We start from the raw sequence: 21,873 nt of genomic DNA on the forward strand, positions 1-21,873 counted from the left end.
ACATCCTTCACATGCTGCACTGGGTCATTGGAGTAGATAAGGATGTCATCCAGAAAGACCAAGCAGTTCTTGAAGAGGAGGGACCCCAGGACGTGGTGCATGAAGGCCTGGAAGCATGCTGAGCCCCCTTGCAACCCGAAGGGCATCACCAGATATTCAAAAGAGCCCAGAGGCGTGAACATCGTGGTTTTCCATTCATCACCCTCCCGGATCCTAATCAAGTTGTACGCCCCTCTTAGGTCGAGCTTGGTGAAGATCTTGCCCCTGCGTGCCGCTGTCAGGAGATTATCCACTCTGGGCATGGGGAAAGCCACTGGCTCTGTCACCGAATTCAGCCGTCTAAAATCCACCACAAGACGGCGCTGTTGCGTGTCTTTCTTGTCCACCCAGAAGACCGGGCTGCCCCCTGCTGCCTTACTTTCTCTGATGAACCCCTGCTTGAGGTTCTTGTCGATGAAAGCGCGCAGATCCTCCAGTTCCTGATCTGACATGGCGTACAGCTTGGCTGGGGGTATAGTTGCCCCTGGCACCAGGTTGATCTGGCAGTCAAAAGGCCTGTGTGGGGGTAGGTGGTCGGACTCTGCTTCGCTGAAGACCTCCTGCAGGTCCCAGTACGGCTTGGGTATTGCCTCACCCCCCTTGACGTGCATGGTGGCCACCGTGGCTATCGGAGGCCCCTCCCCTGGTTGGTGCTGCATGCAATGTTCCAGACAAAAGTCCGATCCAAAAGTGATGCATCTCTGGTGCCAACTTATGGAGGGGTCGTGGCGCGTCAGCCAGCTCATGCCCAAGACGATGGGGGGGTCTGAGATGGTTGTGACGTTGAAAGCCAGTGTCTCTGAGTGCCTTCCCACCGTCATTCTCATTGGGGGGGTTTGATGCGTGATGGCCCCTCCCAGCAGCTCTCTGCCGTCAATGGTCGCCACGTGCAGGGGAAAATCCAGCTGCAGAAGTTGGATCTGGTGCTCTTCCGCAAAGTTTCTCGAAAAGAAGTTTGCGGAGGCACCACTGTCAATTAAGGCGAGGACTGTCAGGGGATAGCCATTTGGGAGCGTGAGCGTGACTTCTAGAACCACTCCTGCTCTGGGAGGGGTGGGCTGGCTGTGCTCCTCTCTGTGCGGGTGGGCGGGCGGGGGCTGTTGTCTGCTGACTGTGCCTGGCCGCTCCCCCTTGTCTCCTGCAGCCAGGCTGTCTCGTTTCCCTGCTGTGGTGCTGCGTCAGCTGGGGAAGGTACAACCGTTCCCGCCTTTCCTTGCCACTCTCTGCGATGAGGGCAGTCTCTGACGCGATGCCGGGGGGAGTTGCAGAGAAAGCAATTCCCGCCTCTTCCCTCCTTGCGTCTTGGCGCCGCCGGGGTTTGAAAAGCCCGCGCGCGCGCTCCTCCGATCTCCATCGGTTCCGGCTCTGGGCTTGGCCTGGGCGGGTGTGGGGGCGGGCCCTGGGGTGGGGTTTGGTGATGTGGTCTGTCCTGGGAGCGTGGGAACCAAGGTTTTGCTGCGCGCGTCGCTTGTTTGTCATTCCATCTGGATTCCTGTCTCACCCCCACCGCTAGCGCCGCTTTGCTTAACTCATCCATAGTTCGCGGTTTGGGACCTCTTGCCAGCTCATCCTTAACGTCTGCGTGCAAACCCATGTAGAAGGCTGATTTCACTGGCTCACTTTGCAGATCCCACCCCAGTTTGTGCACCAGCATGGTGAATCTCGCCCAGTAGTCCCTAACTGTCGATTTTCCTTGTGTTAAGTTATGAAGCTCCTCTTTAGTGGCCTCCATTTCACTGTCACTAGCGTACATTATTTTTAAAGCTTCTAGAAATAATTTTGCGTTCTTCATGCAAGGATTTTTTTGCGCGATGAGCGGTCTTACCCATTCTCGGGCGGCCCCCGTCAAATGCTCTATGATAAAGGAGACTCTGTGCACGTCATCTGGGAATTCTGCTGCATGCAATTCCAGCGCATAATTTATTTCTGTCTCGAATCCTAGGTACTCCCTAGGGTCGCCGCTAAACTTGGTGACTAGGCTCTGTCCCCTTCTCACTTGGACTAGCTGCGGCTGGGGCACCCCCCCCACCTCTAGCGGCTTTCTCCTCTTCCAACTTTTTCTGTAGGTCCAAAACCATCACCCTTAGCTGTTTCTCAGTCTCCTCTTTTGTCCTCACCTGGTCCACCAGCTTGTTCAGCTCCTCCTGCGCCCCTCGCGCTTCCTCCTGAGCGGCATGCAATTGCTGCTGTGCGTGCGCTGTGAGGTTCTGCAGCTCCTGCTTCGCTGCTTCGGCCTCCAGCCTCCAATGCTCAGCCTCTTGAGCGCTCATCGCTGCACTCCAAAGTAGCCGAAAAAAAGATTCGGGAGTTGCTGTCAGAGGGCCTGGTATGGCTACTCTAGAGTAACGACTCCAGCATGGTCTTTTAAGGTTTTTATTAAGTGCTGATTATTTACAGTGTTCAGAGCAGTAAAAATGCATCCTTAAGGTGAGGTGTCTGAACTCCCGAATGGCGATTGGCGCGTTTTCTTCCAGCACCACAGCTTTGGCAGACCCAACCTCTTCCCCCTACGTTTGCGTCGCAATTCGGGAGTTGGGGGAATTGGCCTCCCCCCTGTGCGTCCAACTTCCTGTCCCACCTGCGGCCTGGGCTCCACAACCTTGCCTGAGCCTCGGACACCACTTCCTGACTCTCCGCTGGAGGCAGAGCTCTCCTTACTCTCTCCCGCGCTTGGGGATGGGCTGGAACTTAAGATGGGAGGGACTTCCCTGTATCCCTCGTCCCTCACACACACCATCATAAGATGACTAAGGTTAAAACCAATTCACCAGACATGTCTAAATCTTGTAATTCTGAAAGGCAAGGCAACGTAGGAAGTGCTTTGTTGTCGTTGTGTGGGGCCAGTTAAGTTGCTTGATGTGAACTGCTCTTCAAATGTAGAGCTTTTTCTTTTCATGCTGTGTTTTTTGACTCTGTAATGGATTGGCCATGATGTCTCTATTATTCTTTGCAAGAAACTGCCTCATTTTAAAGTCACTGCAAGCAACTCCTTCTTGGCACACTCTGCCCTGCATTCAGAGGAGGGGAATTTGCAGGGGATGAGTGAGGGAGGATCAGGACTGAGAATTTGAGGAAAGGAATATGTGGGAGGAAGGCAGGAAGAAATTCAGCAGGGGAGCTAAGTGACTTGCCATCTCTTCATTGGGTTACATCCATCAAGTCATGGCTGTGGCTCTAAAAGGAGTAAGAAGATTGATGGCCACCATTTTATGGTCCAGTTGGGATTCCCCCCACTTATCCCATTATGAGTTAATGCATCCTTCACCACTGATTGGACCACCTTTAAGGCTATATATGTCCTTCTGGGCCATATGTAAGGGCAACCTTCTTCAACCAGATGTTGTTTTCTGTCTTCAGATTTGTCCTTCACCATAAGTTACAATATAGAATTACGATATTAAAACCAGTTAAAACAATTTACAGTCTGAGGAACAGGGTGAGTCCTAAAAATGTTGGTAGTAAAATGTTTAGTAAATGTTTAGTTAAAAAAAATGTTGGGAATCTCAACTCCATCACCCATAGCCAGCATAGAGAGTGACCAAGAATTATGGGAGTTGTACTGCAACAACATCTAAAGGACACCCGACTGGGGAAGGTTGGGTTAGGGAACTGAACTCAGACATACACACATGAAATGAAGTTTCTTATTTGATGGCATTAAATGTACCATGGCCACATAGAAATACCTACCGGTACATGCCGTCTCCTTTAGTCTTGTTCACCTCTTGACCCACTTGGTGGACATCATCTGCCGTACTAGGATTTTATAGCTCTAATTTCCCTTGCTCCTTTATCATATTGGAATTTTTGAAGGACAGTTTACCCGCTTCATACTCCTAAGCCTCTTTTTCCTGGGCTGAGACCTAGGCAAAAAGAGTAGTTTAGGTGCTGTCAGACTCCTTCCTATATGCATTTCGGTTGCTGTCGTCTGTGAGGTGGGTAGATGCAGGGAAATGGGAAGGAGCAGCTAGGGTAAGTAAAGGGAGAGACTCTGCCAAAGCAGAGAGGAAGAGGTTGAAGAACCCCAGCCAGTGCTGGTTGACCCCTCTTTGCACTTGGCTGATTCAGACAGCATCCCTATTAAATAATTTGCTGGCCAGGGCTCTAGATCCCTGTAGATGTTTACATGAGGCTTCAGTTTGCAGTCTAAGCAGGCAGTAGTAGTACAGAGTCCGGGGGGGAAATTGACGATGGATACTATGGGCCTCGTAGAATCCAGCACTCAACAACCTGGAGCATCTTATGATAATGCTCCTGGCCTTTGTGGATCAGGCTGCTGATGGGATTTTTCTCACCAAGAAAAGACATTATCATATAAGAGTGGGAACAGAGTAAGAACTGTGAACCTTAGTCACACCAGTTTATCTTCCCTGGCTTCCAGTGCTGCTTGCTATTCCTCTCCATTCAGTTGGTCTTGCCTATTCAACACAATCAGGCTGTTTATAAAGGCTTTTAAATAAAGAAAATTAAAATTAAAAAATGCAGTCCCAGATAATTCTATTTTTTTTCTTTTCAGATAATGGTTCTGGATCAGGAGAAGGGGGTGAGTATTCCTGATATTTTTGTTCTTTTGTGTGAATGCAGGATCCTAGCTGGAAATGTTTACACGTACTGCAGAAAAACACAACTACCAGTACATAGATTGCTTTTCCCCTTGGCAAAAGGTGATTTCTAAAAAGTTTGTGAACAATTCAACTTTTTCCTTGAAAAAGACAAGTCAGAAGCCTTAACTTTTTTTAAAAAAAGTTGTGTCATTCAATAGCCAAAACTAAGCATTGTTCAATGGGAGACTAAGCACCTGCTTAAATTATTCCCATTAAAATAAAAGTTTGATAACTTTTATTGGATTCTGCCCTTTGTTTTTCTATCAGTGATGCACCAATATGTGTACTAAAAAGCCATTAGGTAGGGTGAGGCAACTGCCTCAGGTGGTACCCACCCAAGGGGCAGCACCCCTGTTCCACTGCCCAGTTCACAGCTGGTCCCCCCAGCCTTTAGGGGCAGAGGAGCCAGTGGCAAAGCTCAACGGAATACCTCCCACCGAGTCTGCAAGAGGGGAAGCGTTCTGCCTCTCAGCTTTGCCTGGTGTTTGGGTGGGGGGCTTTGCACTGGCTTCTAAGGAAGGGAGGAAAATACACCCCCCTCCCCTGCAGCCAGTGGAGATTTGCCCTTATGGAGTTTGCCCACTGTGGGGTTTGTGATTTCAGCTCTCTTGACATAATATGCTGGAGACAGTTCTCTAGTAACACTTCTTTATTAAAGCAAACAAGACTGAGCTCTGAAGAGAGGAAAGCTACATTTATAGGGACTAGGTAGAAAGGGATGCATTTTGGAGGGAACAATATCAGGCAATCACAGTGCTGCCTTTTGGAGGAAACCAATAAGACAGAGGATCCAAATACAGCAGCTTAAGTGAACCAATAGTAGCTGTACCTTCTGGAACCAAAAGGCAGTTACTTTACCCTAATGCAAATACAGACAATAGTAATACAGATATAAAATCCTTTGACTCAGTACACAACACCCACCACTCCATCACAGGGACAGCAGCGGGCATTTTACCCCTGGTGCGATATATGCACAAATGAGAAAAACCTCAGATAGAAATCAGTGGTACCTCCTAACTCCATATTGTGCTACTGGATGGAAATTCAACTTCTGTTGGATGAGAGAGCACATTAACTTCTTAGGTTGTTTTGTTTTGGGAGAGCCCACAGCTAAGCGGAATGCTGCACAGCGGGTGGCGCTGTGGGTTAAACCACAGAGCCTAGGGCTTGCCGATCAGAAGGTTGGTGGTTCGAATCCCCGCGATGGGGTGAGCTCCCATTGCTCAGTCCCAGCTCCTGGCAACTTAGCAGTTCAAAAGCACGTCAAAGTGCAGGTAGATAAACAGGTACTGCTCCGGCAGGAAGGTAAACGGCGTTTCCGTGCGCTGCTCTTGTTCGCCAGAAGTGGCTTTGTCGTGCTGGCCACATGACTCGGAAGCTATACGCTGGCTCCCTCAGCCAATAAAGCGAGATGAGCGCCACAACCCCAGAGTCATCTGCGACTGGACCTAATGGTCAGGGGTCCCTTTACCTTTACCTTACATTTAAAATGGATCTTGGCTTGCACAGCTGGGAAAGCAGAGTCCTCAGAGAGCCCCTGCCAGCTATAGAAGACAATAGGCTAGAATGGACTGATACTTTAACTCAGTTTAAGCTGTCAGTTCATATATTTCTAAGGAAGGTATGAATGATTAGGGTGTGTGTCTGTGTTTTCTTACATGGATATGTCTTCTTGTTCCTTAAAAACCACAATTACACAATTTGTGGTCTTTTAAACTGCATGCCTGTAGTATAGGGTAATGTTTTGCTTGTTACAATTTTATGTGTTTGGTGTTTTTATATTGTAAACTGCCCTATGATCCTTGGATGAAAGTTTTAGTAGTTTAATAAATGAAACAGCTGAAGTTTTACCTGGGCTTCAGTTCTCTACCCGCTTCCTGGGAGTCAGCCCCTACTAAGCTCAGTGGGCCTTACATCTGACATGTAAACTTGTGCTGTTGGCGATACAAATGGCTTGCAAAATTGCTAATGTTTGTTGATGGGTTCACTCTGTAACAGCTGACTAGCCAGGTGTCATTCTAGTGAACCACATTCTTGCTGTTGGTTGTGATCAGGTGAGTGAGTGCCTTGAGCACTGCCTGAGCAGTCACACTGCTGTGGGGTGGGTTGCTCCTTTAATTCTTTGTTTGCCACAGTTGATGGCGTGACCAGGCCATGCTGTGGTTTATAGCTAGTGCCTCTGAAATGCTCGTGGAGATAGAAGGCGTACTACTCTGCTGTCATGCTTTTTGTCACCTTGGGAGTGACGAGAGTCCAAAAAATGCCCAGACTCATCAATTAGGCGCTGGCAGGTTCCTTACCACTACCACATGGGAAGGAAGGCCAAAAATCCTCCTCAGTATCAGGACAGTTACGTAGAACATGGCTGGAGTACTTCACATCACTGTGACAAGAGACCGTCTCCTGTTGAGTTAGATCATCAAGATCAGGCCAGCTGATTGCCCAGGAACTCTAAAATGCTCCAAAAATTATGGGGCAGGAGACAGCTTCAAAGCCATATGTTGCAATCCTGAGGAAGGATCAGCCACAAGTAATGTCGAGATTGATCAGACTTAACCAAGACTGCTCACCGCTACTGTAACATATATTGATCAGACTTAGCCTAAGACTGATCACAGCTAAACTATATTGATCAGACTTCTCCAGAACACAGAACAACAAGGAACACAGTGCATTAAATGTTACTGATGACCTCAGAGAATCATCCTAGCTCAATTGCACCTCTCTCCTCCCAGCAGGCTGAAGGAGTGTGCATGATGGGACAGAAGCCTCTTTCACAGCTGCAGGGCTGTTAAGAGAGGATGAATCTCCAGGATGCAACCTGTTTTCAGTGCTTCCTCAATGGAGTAATGGCTAATTGCCATGCAGTTTCATTTCTTATTCTTTTTGTTTAACACTAACCACAGTGAGTGCTTGTTTACCTAAACAAAGTTTAAATTAGGCACTTAAAAAAAACACACCCATATGTATTTGTGGACAGATGGCAATTGATTAGTCTAGGCTTTCAAGCTAGGGAAATGGCATGCTTGCAATACAGATCGTCGTGTTAATTATTATTGAAATAATTTGTTTCAGAGTCCCTCTTTCCAAAATTTGCTTGTTAAAGTATGGTGGTGATTAAAGTCCCTGGCAGATTGCTTTTAGTAATTAATAAATTGATAATCAGTATGCACTATTCAGCTAACTGCCATCTGTCTGTTACGCACAACAGTTGATTGTGGCAGTTACAGGTTGGGATTGGTATAATTCTAAGCATATATACAAATTTGAAATTGTACCTTTTTCACTGTGTCCTCCACATCAGTTGTATAATTCTATTATTAAATATTTTGACTCTGAACCAGTGATACAAGTGGCCAGATTTGTACATCCCACTAATTTAGTGCAATGTACATGAGCAGGAATGAGCCACAGTGCATCTTGGGCTCAGGTGCTTGCTTTTCGCTTTCACACTGTTTTGTTGTCTTATGTGACAAAAAAATGTGACTAATATTAACTGCTTTTAGTTTCAAGCAAGCTGACTTCCAATTGTGGATTCTGAAGCTGACTGGCTGAAACTAACCATAGGGTTAACCGCAATTCTGGATCCAGACAAAACAGCAAACTGTGGTTAACTAAATGTGGAAGCTGTGCCTTGTCCTGAATCAGAGCATTGGTCCATATAGCTCAGTATTGTCTATATTGACCTGCAGTGCCACATTTCCAAGGCAGGGGTCTGGAGATTTATCCTGGGACACTCTGCATGCAAAGCAGATGCTCTACCAGTGAACTGTAGTCTTTCCTCTGTGGCTGTACCAATGAGCTACTGCAAAGGCTTCTGAATTCCTCCTTTTATATACTTGAGAGAGGACACACACAAGTCTGAGGCTCGCTGCAGCCCATGCACATTCCAGTACAATTTAAACCATGGTTTAGTGTGACATGTGATCACTGCCTCAGAGTAATGTATAGGGGAGCTAGTGTTTTACAGTAGCCAAGAGTGGCAAATGTGGAAGCTGCCAATTCAAAAATGTGCCATTGCCACAAACTCACTTAAGTTGCTTCAGACAAGCTGCACTTTCAGGCTCCCACCCAGTTTGCCAACTCGAGCTCATTGCAGAAAAGGCAGAATATAAATGTTACAAATACAGTGGTACCTTGGTTTAAGAACAGCCCTGTTTACAAACTATTCAGTTTACGAACTCCGCAAAACCAGACGTAGTGTCCCGGTTTGTGAACTTTACCTTGGTCTAAGAATGGAATCTGAATGGTAGAAGGTCACCAGTGGCAGGAGGCCTCATTAGGGAAAGCGCTCCTCGGTTTAAGAATGGTTTCAGTTTAAGAACGGACTACCAGAACGTATTAAGATCGTAAACTGAGGTACCACTGTAAATAACATTTGTGTTTTGTTTTTGTTTTTTTGTTTTTTAAAAAATGTAACATGGGAATAATGACACTTGCCTACTTTACAAAATTGCTGTAAGTATTGTAAGATAATTTATGTGAAACATTTTGAGCACTCAAAAATGTTTAACAATGGCAGTGATAAATATTTCAAACACTGAAATACCAGTTTTTATCAGTCATGCTTGTGCTGGTGTAAATCTGGCATTTGCGAGGTGCTTTCTGCATAAAGACCTTCTCAGGTGTTTGTGGTTTCGTTCTGCTCACCCAAGCTTAGTTCTGTCCCCAACCCCTGGTTTATAAAGCAAAAGCACTTGCTGCTTTTGGATAATAATAACCTGGCGTCTATTGTATTCTTGGATATTTGACTGCAGAGGAAAACTGCAGTATAATGATCAATTTGCAGTAATATATGCATGTGAAACGTTTCCATTTTGTCATTCAGAACGACAGCAAATTCAGGTATTTAGATTAGGTAGCTACCGTAGAGTAAATTGCATCTGCTGTGTACCAGCATGCAGGTTTTTTTTTATCTCCAATGGCAAAAAGTTTGAGTATATAAATCTTTTAGCTAATGGTGTGAGCTGGTGTAGTACACTGGAAAGAGCAATGGGGTAGAGAGGTGGGGGGGGGGTCAGCCTCCCCAGTTGGGTCATGAGGCTCACCGGGCTGGCTGTGGGTTAGTTGCCATGTCTCAGTCTCATAGGATACCTTGTGAGGACACAACAGGATGACTCCATGCAAGCCGCTTTCAAGGGAAAGTGTCAATAATATGAAAATGTGTTCTCTGTTGCTGTTGTTTTATTTTTATTTAATTAAACAATACTTTGTGTTGGCTTGATCTTGTTCTAGAATATGAAGGATCTGGAACTGAAGTTCAGAGAAAACATTCCAAGTGTGGAGTTTGCAAGTATAGGGCTGAGTGTGATGAAGATGCAGAAAATGTTGGGTAAGTAAGGAGGAGGAGGAGGAGGAGGAAGAGGAGGATGTAGATGATGTATTTGTTGTATCTCATCCATCTGACTGGGTTGTCTGAGCAACTCTGGGCAGCTTCCAACATAAAACACAGAAACACAACAACACAACAGAACAGCACACATAAGGGGGACAAGTGACTCTTAGCCGTCAGTGTGTTTGGGGGGCCATTTGTAGCTGCTCGGCCATACACCCTTGAGGCAACTTTTTTGGGGGGTGGGTGGGTCATAGGCCAAAGTGGATGCGGGAAATGGCTGCATTACTTACCTTTGAACAGTACGCTTTATTCCAGCAATGCAAAAGTCAAATGTTCACCTATATTTAGAGAACATATGCTTTCCCACAGTCTATTGAAGCGTGCAGCCATTATGGTGGAGCAGCCTCAGCTCTGCATTCTGGGTTTAAAAACATCCTTAGAAAGGGTTGAAAACTTGCATTTTTCATCCTAAGCAGTATTCTGTAATTAGACTGTCGGAGGTACCACAGCACATTACATTCAGCGCAGAAATATACACAACTTTATCACTTCTATTATCTCGGCAGATTTTTTTCTTTTCTATTGGCCCTTTCTTTTAATGTTTATTGGGCTGGTTAAGAGAAAGATGTGAATTTTGAGCAGGTGGTTGTCATGAGCTGCACAGCACGGCTGGAAAATTAACATTTGGATAGATTCAAATTAGTACAGTATGTGACATTCCTGCATATAAATATGTGAATGATTCCTGCTGAGAAAATATCTCTAAATTATAATTCATCCCTGTTTCCCCCCCATAAATAAATATATAAATAAATGATAATGTGGGAGAAAGGAAATAACTTGCATCAAGATCCTCAAATACACAGAAGAAGCATCTTGATAATGTGTACTTCTTAAAAAAAACCTTCCTTTTTATTGTTGGCATCCATCTGTCTTGAGAGACAATGGAGTATACCTCCAGGGTTGAAGTCAAACCTCTCTATTATTAGCAACAAAGTCACCTCTCTGGGGCAGAAGCCTGGGCAGTGTATATGGAGGTCCTGGGCTGCCCAGAAGACAAGAACCCCTCTCTCGATCTCATTAATGTGGTCCAAAATAAAGCAGAGTAATGCATTTGGCACCAGCTTGGCTGCAGGAGTTGCCAGAAAGAGTTATGCTAGGGGCCATCTGACAGTCTTAGAGATTCCACTCTGGATTTGTGTAGGGTTTACTCCCCAGCTTTTTTTTTTTTTTGCAAGGCAGCAGAGCCTTAGGATCAGAGCTGTCCTTCTAGATGAGCTACCTTCCCAAGTGGACGAGCCCCATCTGCCCCTCACTTCCCTCTACAGCACATGCAGAAACCGCCTTCTTGATTGCTGGACCCACTATTGGTCTCAATCCGCCAGAGCCTGTCTTTGCCTGCAGGAGAAGTCCCTAACTCACCAAGTATTTGAGAGCCATCGGCTACCCTCACCTGGTTTAGCCTACCGTTCCTGAGGTGTGGCTTCTGTTACATGCTGACGGCTTCTAGGAGCCACAGGTGAGAGCTGAGTGCAGGGTGGGGGACCAAAGGTGGACAATCTACCCCAGAAGAAGCATGATATTGTCCCCTATTGTTGGACCCACTGTTGCATTATTTTCAGTTTTATGAGAGTGATGGTCTGGTTTTCCTAACATGTATTTTAAGTGCAGTCCAACAGAACCCTTCCCCTCCAGCTGCATACCCACATCAACCTACATAACAATTCCAACCATAGCATGTACCACAACCGGACACACTATGAATATGGATTTAGGGATAGCAGAGGTGTGAGTTTTTCCCAAGTGGAGTTTGATAATGAAAACAGGAAAGAGAAATTCGGAGAGAAATATTGCCAGCAAGTAAAGTAATGTAGCTTTGTTTGCTAGTCATGGCGTGGCTAGTCATTTCAGATCAATAAATTCAGCCTTCCCGATCATAATTCAACCATAACATGTGCCCAGAGGTCAGCTCCTGCTTGTCCTGTTCAAATTGGGGTGGAGAGGGTGCAGTTTGCAATAGAGAAGCTTTCCTCATTAATTGGTATTTATCTGCAACTGTCTCCTGCCAGCTTTGTTTTTCCACTTTAGGTGATGTACATAGCGTTATGTTTCAGACATGGGTGTGGAGCTGCAGGGAAGTACTAGTAATTCGTGTGGTTACGCACACATAACTAGGTGCACTTAAATCCGACTTCTCCTGATCTAGAGATCTTCAAGCATAGTTAACAGAAACTTTATTCAAACATGACCAGCAGTGGTGTAGCTGCTGCTACACAACTCTAATTACATTTGAAGGAACATGTGGATGAGGCTGGTGGTTATGTGGTTATTTTGACAGTATAACAACAGCATAGGATGCAAGCATGCCATTGACTCCAATCCTTCTAGTCCTTCCAGTGTTCTGCAGAGCAGCATAGGAAGAGAAACTTCCTATACAAATAAGGTCTGAGCATCTTGTTCTCCCTCAGTCCCCTACCTGCATTGAATTCTCCATTCTCGATGGAAGTAGAGGTTTTGGGAGGAGCTGTTTCATGACTAGAGCAACAAAATCTTCAAATGTGTGCAGAACTGTATCCTAAGAATTAGGTTTCCTAGCAAAGTATTGTGGTAAATCAGGTGCTTCCCTGTTTAGCTTAGACACATGTGATTTTCCAGGCATGCCCTAAAATTGTCCAAGATACTTGATTTGCTATTTTTCAAGTGCAAGGAGGTTTTTTCAAAATATGATTAACATTATCACAGACTGAGCAGATAATGATCTAGATTATTTTTAAATCACTGAAACAAATGCCACTTGATACAGACTTGCTAAAGCATTGCTGGATCTTAAGAGCCACTGAGATTTGGTTTGCTTTCTGCATCTATATTTAAAAAACACAAACCCAGCTGTGCCAAGAACAATGGCATCACATCTTCCTACCGCACTCCTGAACACCAATGTAAATATGTTAGGTTTTGTGAGGGTCTCTGGATGTCCTTAGGTAGAGTGTTGGCTTAGTAACAAAAGCAAAAAGTGCAATGCCTGACATATACAAAAGCCAAACAAATGGCTCTGCTCCAATGAACTGTGCAAACAAACCCACACGTGAAAGGTCTCTTTGGGCTTTGTGTTTCTCGCACACCAACCCCCCACCCCACCCCCCATGTCAGCTAATAAGATCATTCTTGAAAATGAGGAGGCTCGCAAAAGAAGCTCGAAATGTGATATGGCATGGGAGTCTTGTTCAAAGGGTGTGTTGAAGGGGTGGAATCCAGAAATCCCACTGGATACACCAGAGGGCAGTCATCAAAGCATGCATGTCTGTATGTGAACTAGGCCATAGATTTCTCTGGTCAGTTGGGAAACGCTCACAGATTTTGGGATGCCCCAGAAACCTAAGGACTTGACTCATGCTGGCATCTGTTTGGAAATCCCCTCGCATAGCTATTTGCTGCCGAAGGGATGGGAGGGTGCTGTGAGCTTTGATGGTGCTAATCCATTAGGTGGTGAGGGTGTCAAGTTACCAAGACTTCTACCCACAAAACAAGTTGATAAGGATTGTCAGAGCTAAACATTTCGATATTTTTTTTTGGGGGGGGGTGCACCCAGTTTGTTAGAACTAGAAGTACCATGTGTGGAATATAGCTTTCCCCTCTGCCTGACAGAGGGCTGTGGGGCCTTATCCAGAAAGGGTCAACCTGAACTCATATGTCCTTTCAGTAATGAAGCTGAGTGGGTGACCTTCAGTCACCTAATCCCCTTTCAGCTGAATTTATCTTACGATATTGTTGTGAGGATTAATTAGAAGGATTGACTCTTGTCTCAGACTCCTAGGAGGTTAAGGAAGGATGCAAATGTCACGAATAAATATGTTTCCTGAGATATTCTTCTTAAGCTACATGTTTCTCTGCCAAGGTCCATGAAGATGAGCAAGGCAGCTTTCTTCCATGCCAGAGTGACCCCCTGCAAATGGGCATTTGAACAAATGGTGCCACTTTGCTTAGTGACCTGTTGTTTTCAATTACCCTTAAATGACACTGACAGGGTTGAACGCCACAGCTGGAAGCTTGTGACTGGACGTATCCATGGCAACCCTTGGGATGGAACATCACCTCTCTCAAGGCAACTTTGGTTTCCTACTGAGAGGAAGAAGCCAATATTCTAGTCACAAGCCGCTGTGGTTTTAGGATAGCCTGCTGTGGAAATTCCACTTGACACCGTTGCAATATGTGGCTTTTGGTCTTTACAGAGGGAAAGCTACATCTGTCAAATCTAGCTCAGGTTTTTTTCTTCAGCACCTGAGTCAGGAACTAATATTTAATTGGAGGGTGGGCAGCTGTCTTTTCAACTGAGCAAGGACTGAATGGCGAGCAAAATTTGCCCCACCCATTTATTGACTCCCACAGCAACTCAGACTTTATACATATCAAACATTTAAAGCATACACACCCAAATTCTGGGAACTGTAGTTTACCCCTCACAGAGCTACAGTTCCCAGCATACTTAATGAACTATAACTTCCATGATTCTTTGGCGGGGTGCTTTAAATGTTTGGGGTATATGCAGCCAATGCTCATTAATCCCATTTCCTCAACATTGAACAGCACCAGAGGATTTGGCAAAACTTTTCCTGTAGGGGATAATAAAGGGAGGGGTTTGCCAAAGCTTCTTTGACTCTTCACAGAACTGCCCATTTATTCCTACTCTCGCTGCCCGCAACTTAACCAGTTCCTGATTCATAACTTGCAAATCCTTTGAGGGCAAATATGGATTCTGATGTTACCTTGGAGCAGTATCAGTCCAGACCAGGCATCCCCAAACTCGGCCCTCCAGATGTTTTGGAACTACAACTCCCATCATCCCTAGCTAACAGGACCAGTGGTCAGGGATGATGGGAGTTGTAGTCCCAAAACATCTGGAGGGCCGAGTTTGGGGATGCCTGGTCCAGACCAATACACTCTACTCTGATAGTTTAGACCAGGGACATTCAGCTGGCTGGCTGCTGGCTAGCTAGCTACTGTATGACCCTAGAGCATTTATCTGGCCTCTACTGACCCCACCAAAAGAATGTTTTCAAGTTAGGTAAGGAATCAATACTCCATAGCTTGATGTTGCATCTCCCTCTTCAATTATGTATATAATACGCAAACATTCATGTCATTAATGCTTCCCATCCAGGAAAATTCCACTGGAAAAGAGGTTATGCCCATGTGGAGATGGCAGTACTGTACTGAATCAGTTGTTCATGTGCTTCTGGCCTGCACTCTTTATAAAGATTTGAGGAGTGAGATTATTTCCCCTCTACTACTGTACTTCCTGTTCATACCAGGTCTCCCAACCATTGCTACTGTGTCCTTTTTTCTAGCAGATCAAGATACATAATCAGGTGACAGCAAAAACTGCAAGGTTTTTAGCGGGGGCAGTTAGAATAAGATCTATTATTTGATTATTGATGTAAACCTCCAAAATGTATTTTGTATAGTTGTTTTTACCTCTGTCTTCAGTACATGTTATTTTATGTTATTGCTAGGGTTAGTGGCTGATGCAAATAGAGATTCTTCTGATCTGATCTTCCCATCCAGGCATTCTGAAATTATGTCCCATAGAGAGCAGAAAACTATGTGCTCTGGTCCCTTCTCCCACTTGGGAGTAGATTGTACACACATGTGCTCAAGTGTGTTTATAGGAACCCTGTACAATCAGGTCTCACCATTGCAGGGAACACTGTAACTGTGCCGAACCAAATGCAGCTGCAGCCCTGTTCAGATATGAAGGTTGGTGGTGGAGGGGGGGACCATTCAGAGTACCTGAATGGAGCTCCTGTATGCTCTGCAACCGTGAACCTTCACTGCTAGCTTGTTGTTGGCATCTGTCTGTGTCGATAAATAATGGAGTGTGCCAAGTCAAACCACCTTCCAGGGGCACAAGCCTGGACAGTGTGTATGGAGGTCCTGGGCTGCCGAGACAACAAGACCCCCCTTTCGACGTCCAAAAGAAAGTAGGGCAATGCGTTTGGCACCAGCTTGGCTCAGGAATTGCTGGATGGAGGTGTACAAGACGCCATCCAACCGTCTTAGAGACTCTGGGTTTGTGCAGGGTTTACTCCTCAGCCTTTTCTTCTCCCATAGATGTCCCACAATGCTAGATAATCCCATCTTTATTATGAAGCTGGTTACTTCCATTTCCTCAACCCATTTCCTGGAAAATGGAGTAGATAGACCTTGCTGTGCCTGTCCATAGCTGTAGGCCTGCATAACAATGGTGGCTCTGCAGCATCTGACTAAACCCTGTTTTTGGTTCCCCTCTGAGATGGTTGAATGGGTCTCAGGTACCTGCCAGGATGCAATATACAATTGTCTAAGGCATTCTTGAGGAGGTGGGGAATGTCGGAAGAAGTGCAAGGCTGCACTAGAGGCACTCTTGACCCCTACATCAGGATGCTATATGCATAAACTTTCTCTTTTGCAACTTTCCGTTGCTTGTGAGATGAAACACTCTGCTGAAAAGCCTTCTAGTGGTTTAGCTGAATGCGATAGGAAATAATCCAGATTGCATAATCCTGTTTTTCAGAACAGCATAATCAAACCAATGTGACAGGGTTTTGAAAAGCATGAATGAATGCTTTTGTTACTGCAGCTTCCCACCCCACCCCACCCCCCGTCCTGCAGCAATAAATTTATTTATTTTGCTTTAAAAGAAAACAACCACCACCATAACTTTTTCCTGACTTATAGGAAAGAACAGAAGTTTAAACTGTTGTATCTTCTACGTAATAGTTTTCAGCAATGGCAAGATCCGAGGTGTCCCATAAGGAAAAGCCACTTGGGAGTCAAGAAAAAAATTCCCTCTACCCTAGATTGGGGGGGGGGGGACACAAGAGAAAACGAAATAATTGTGAGCTTTTTAGTGGTACTTTTTGTCTGCTGCCTAGTGATAGTGCCAGCCTGACAAGAAAAATGTGATCCATTTCATTTTTTTAAAAGCTGCATTTTTTCAGTCTACATTTAATTATTATGGCTGGTATTCAGCTAAAAAAAAATGGGAGCAGAACAACTTTCACTTGCATAACGGGACACCCCCCCCCTGGTCCTACATTGTCCCCAAATCTGCTCTGAATATAACCCTATGATCCAGATGCACTTTGAAATCAATGGGGCTGCAGTTACTTGTGCATGGGCAGAGTGCTGTTGCACTTAGGATCTGCTTGCATGCTTCCCACAGACATCTGATTGGCCACTCTGGGGCTAGATGGGCTAAATGGACCATTTCTCAGACATTGAAAGATGATAGCACTGATTCTGCGTAAGACATCCATGCGTACTAAGAGGTTTTTCTGTGTAGTCCCACCCCTCTGGAGTCAGTCCTCTTTGCCTCTGAATACCAGCAGTGTTAGAAACTGAAATAGGAATGCCCATTGGCGCTTTTTTATGACAAGAATACGAAGCTGAAAGTGAATGAACTGCAACTAAAATCTTATGTTCATTTTTCACATGGTCCAGTCCTCATCTGAAGTGCTTGCACAAAATTTTGGCCTTGCACAGGGTGCCATATTATGGAAGATGACCAAAGTCTGTCCCTGGCACCCGTATCACTTTAGTTCTCAACTGATCACCAAAGTGACTGGCAAGTTGGCCTTGAAATCACAGATAGCCTGGTAGTCTAATGTCAGTGTAAACTAGTGGACATCTCTCGAAGGATGGCCACAGGAGTGAGAGTGGCTGTGAGCATTATGTGCTGCGCTGTCGGGGCCATGGGTTCAAGGGTGCATTTTAGATGGTTTGACTCACTAATATTATTATGTGAAGTATGTGTTTGTGTTAATGACTATGGTTGCCTTTTATACTCAGCGTGCAGATACAAGTGTGCCACTTGTACAAAATGCAGAGTGCTGAATTTATCAGTCCTCATCCAAGTGCATGTTTGTGTCAATAGGTGTGTCTGCAACATAGACTGCAGCGGCTACAGTTTTAATCCTGTTTGCGCATCTGACGGAAGTTCCTATAACAACCCATGCTTTGTTCGAGAAGCATCTTGCCTGAGACAAGAACAGATTGATATCAGACACCTTGGACATTGCTCAGGTACTCCAGATTTTATTTTCAGTGGAAAACTACACCCCCTACTTTTGTATCATATTACAAAGTTAGGAAGTAGAAATTGCTGGAGGAAATGTGGAGTGATGGGAACTTACAGTCACATGTGGTGGGATTGTCTCTTAGTTAATAATTTTTGGAAACAGATAGGTATAGAAATACCAAAAATTGTGGGAAGGAAAGTGGAAATGTCTAAATTAATGGTTCTTATTAGCCCGGGTAACACCGGGTTAAAAACAAAAGAAGAATGTAAATGGGTAAATTTGATGGTAATTGCAGCCAGGCAGGTTATAGCAAGTAAGTGGAAAAATGCAGAAAAATTAGAGGTGAACCAATGGAGGGAAAAATGGAATAATAATATAATTTTAGAATATTTACCGGTGAAGATATGCAGAATGAAAGGATTTAAGGTCAGTGAGAAAGAGGAGGACTGGCTAGAGAAGTTATTGAATAATTTGGGTATGTTTGAACAATTTGTGGTAATTAAAACATTAAAAGCTAAATAAACCTTGTGGAATGTGAATATATAAAGAATTGTAGATATGATAGATTTAAATACGTTTTACTGTTGATGTACATCTGATGTACCAGCAGCCTGGGGGGGTTCACTTTTGTATGTCTGGGTTGTTGGTGATCATTATAATATAAAAATAATAAATTATTTAATTAAAAAGAAGAAAAGGAAAATGATATCCACCAGCAGACTGAGAAAGGGCAAATTGTACAATCACTTTTTCACGTCAGAGTTAGAAATAGGGTTCTGAATTAGGGTTTTGCAGAAGCACAGGAAAGATATGAAGGATTGAGATGCCTAAGAGGTTCACTTTTCACCAAACGTGTGTGCATGCATTTCTGTGCTCTGTATAGTGTCTTGTCCCACCCACTGCAGAATAAATTAAAAATTGAGAATATACAATTGTCTGCAAAAGAAGGGAAATCATGTAAATCTGCTTAAAGTGCAGTTTATATAGTTCACAAACTTCAGCTTGTTTTGGCACAGAATTGTGATAACCCACCCACCCCAATTTTAAGTGCAGAGTACACACAACCCTGTTTTCAATGTTCTTTTTGCATAATGTGATTTGTTGCCCTTAGCTGGTGATTTTCAAGACAGACTGGGTTCTGTTGCAGGGATCTAACATTTTTTTAGAAAGGCAACATTGCTCTGATAGGGTAGTGTCTGTGACACCATTGAGAACGAAGCACATGCTGTTGTGTGAACTTTATTTTTTAACAAAAAGAATTTAGTGGTTCTATGCTCTCCTGCTGTGCAGTTTGAGCACTGGAGCACTCATCCAGCAAAAGCTGCAAAGAGCAGCAAGGCTCCTCCTCTTCCTTTCACATTCCCACAACATTTGTTGGTGGTTCAGGGCTTAGAGGAATATCCAAAGATAAAATGCAGTTGGGTACACTTCAGTGCCCACACATAAAAGCCCAGTGTTTCACAATGAAAACTGCATTTACTATCAAAATGGCTTAGGAGACTTGGAAAAGAATAGAGGTATGTTCTCACGGTCTAGGGTCCTCCAGCCACAAGGTTCCCTCTTCGTGAAAGGAAGATAGGTGGAAGAATTAACACACAGAGAGAGAGAGATTTCAGATGGTGGAGTTATTTTCAGAGGGTTACATTGCAGAGAAAGGCCATGCAGTTTTCTGTTTCTGGCACCAGCTTATAGCCTGCTTTTGGAGACTGAACATAATCTTGCTCTAATGGCTGTTTCTGCACCTAGGAGATTTGAAAGAACAAAGCTGTGATACTTGGAGAATGAAAGTATTATGGTAATAAGAGGAAGGAGTGTGTGTGTTGTCCAGGCATCACACTTCATACTCTGAGGGTTGATTTAGTTTGGGACTGAGAATGAAGTCTCACAACTAACCTTAAAACGTGATATCATGACCACATTTCTTCACCACACTTGACTCCCCTTATCTAAGGAGACGTACCAAATCTGTGGAATGTTTTGCTGCTTAGTTTTCCCTTTCTGCATCTCCTGGAGTTCAAACATTAACCCGCATTCAAGAAATACGTAAGGGCAACCCTGGACAATGTTGTCTTCTTAAGCTGCATGAAAAATACAGTGTTTCACCACCTACTTGCTGTTCAGTGGCCTTCTCGGGTATCAAAATAATACAACAAAGCAATAAATACCTTTGGTTCTTTTTATGGTTTTCCTCAAACAGACTCCGATGACACAAGCTTGTTGGGGAAAAAGGATGATGGAATGCAGTATCGGCCGGATGTGAAAGGTATGATTCTAACACCGGACGGCCCTTCTGTCTGCAGCGCTATCAGGGATGGTGGGCTGGATAGGTTGTCGAAGCAGGGTTTTCTCTTGCAGGATGGCAGTTCTCGCAGATCCTGATGAAGACTCTGTTCTTTAAGTACAGAGAGAAGCATTTGCTTCCCTCCAGAAAATATTTATTGGAAAGGGCATAGACATCCTTCAATAATTGAGATAAACCTGTTAAAATAACTTGCCGCCTCCAATCTGTTTCAAAGTAATGCATTTTTGCTTGAACAAATACCATTTTACAAGCACTTCTGATGGCCTTGGCAGTTTTGTACTGTGTGTGACGAGACATTTTGTATAATAAAGCCATTTTTATTTATTCTGGAAAATTTAGCATATAAATAGTCTTAAATGAACTGATGTTATGTTCCTTTTGCTCCACGAATGGAGTTATGATGTTGTTCTATTGTGCCCAAGCTCTCATGTGTTTCTTATATTAATGCTTAAACACTCCCCTGTTATTAAACACGGAAAAGGAAGCTTTCATGTATTGTTCTGAAGGATGACTTATTCCTACAAAATAGATTTCCTGTGTTCTGCACTTCAGATTTAAAGGTGACTTTTAAAGCTGGCAGAAACTAAGGAAAGAAACCATTTCTACAGAAAAGCAATTTCCTCCTCCTGACACTTTCACTCTCCCCCTTTTATTGTTTATTGGATAAATTTGTGGTAAAGGGAAAGGAAAGAAAAGAGAGAAAAGCCTCTGGACTTGTTTGAACACATCTTTGGGGCAGTGGATAGAGGGACATTTCTGTGTGGGCACATCAAAGAATGATTCCAATTTCTGATTAATTGAGTCTGGATTAACTAATTATTACACCTTGTCCATAAACTGAAAGTGTTAGCCTTTACCCAGTTTCTTTGACTCTCTGTCTTGTATCAGAACAGCTAAGGGGCAACTTACCTGTCTTAAGCAATCCAGAATGTGCGTTCAACTGTTTTGAGCAGAATGATTAGGTACAATATACAAAAATTAGTATAAATGAAAAAGAACTAACATATTGGGACCATAACAACCACTAGGAGATCCAAAACGTAGAAATACAGCAGGCACTACCAGATCCACACACCAATTATACAAGTATGCATTTATCACTGGGACAGCAACACTCTCACTTCGACTCCTATTTCCCCAAGTCCACACTAAAAGGTGGGGCAAAATCACACACACTCCCCCTGCCTGGAATTTCCTGCACGTACTAGGGAGTGCTCTTCATCTTTCCATCCCTGCTTCAAGCCAGTTGAGATTATGGCCTTTTCCACTGCACCCCCCCCATTTTTTAAGGTAAAGGGTAAAGGGACCCCTGACCATTAGGTCCAGTCGTGACCGACTCTGGGTTTGCACGCTCATCTTGCATTATTGGCCGAGGGAGCCGGCGTACAGCTTCCAGGTCATGTGGCCAGCATGACAAAGCCGCTTCTGGCAAACCAGAGCAGCACACGGAAACACTGTTCACCTTCCCACTGTTGTTGTTGTTGTTTAGTCGTTTATTCGTGTCTGACTCTTCGTGACCCGCTGTAGCGATCC

The 21,873-nt window shown here is 44.4% G+C and overlaps 1 protein-coding gene across 1 annotated transcript in view; it reads left to right on the top strand.

The window, feature by feature from the left end:
• The window catches only part of TMEFF1 (transmembrane protein with EGF like and two follistatin like domains 1), an 80,445-nt gene that overhangs the window by 48,735 nt on the left and 9,837 nt on the right, over positions 1–21,873 (top strand). The window contains exons 4-7 of the mRNA XM_035126088.2: positions 4,556–4,582; positions 9,882–9,978; positions 17,894–18,042; positions 20,236–20,301. Of these exons, the coding sequence (XP_034981979.1) occupies positions 4,556–4,582; positions 9,882–9,978; positions 17,894–18,042; positions 20,236–20,301 (339 nt within the window). The remainder of the gene's footprint in view (positions 1–4,555; positions 4,583–9,881; positions 9,979–17,893; positions 18,043–20,235; positions 20,302–21,873) is intronic.

This window comes from Zootoca vivipara, chromosome 8, assembly GCF_963506605.1.
Source record: "Zootoca vivipara chromosome 8, rZooViv1.1, whole genome shotgun sequence".
In the NCBI taxonomy this organism is placed as follows: domain Eukaryota; kingdom Metazoa; phylum Chordata; class Lepidosauria; order Squamata; family Lacertidae; genus Zootoca; species Zootoca vivipara.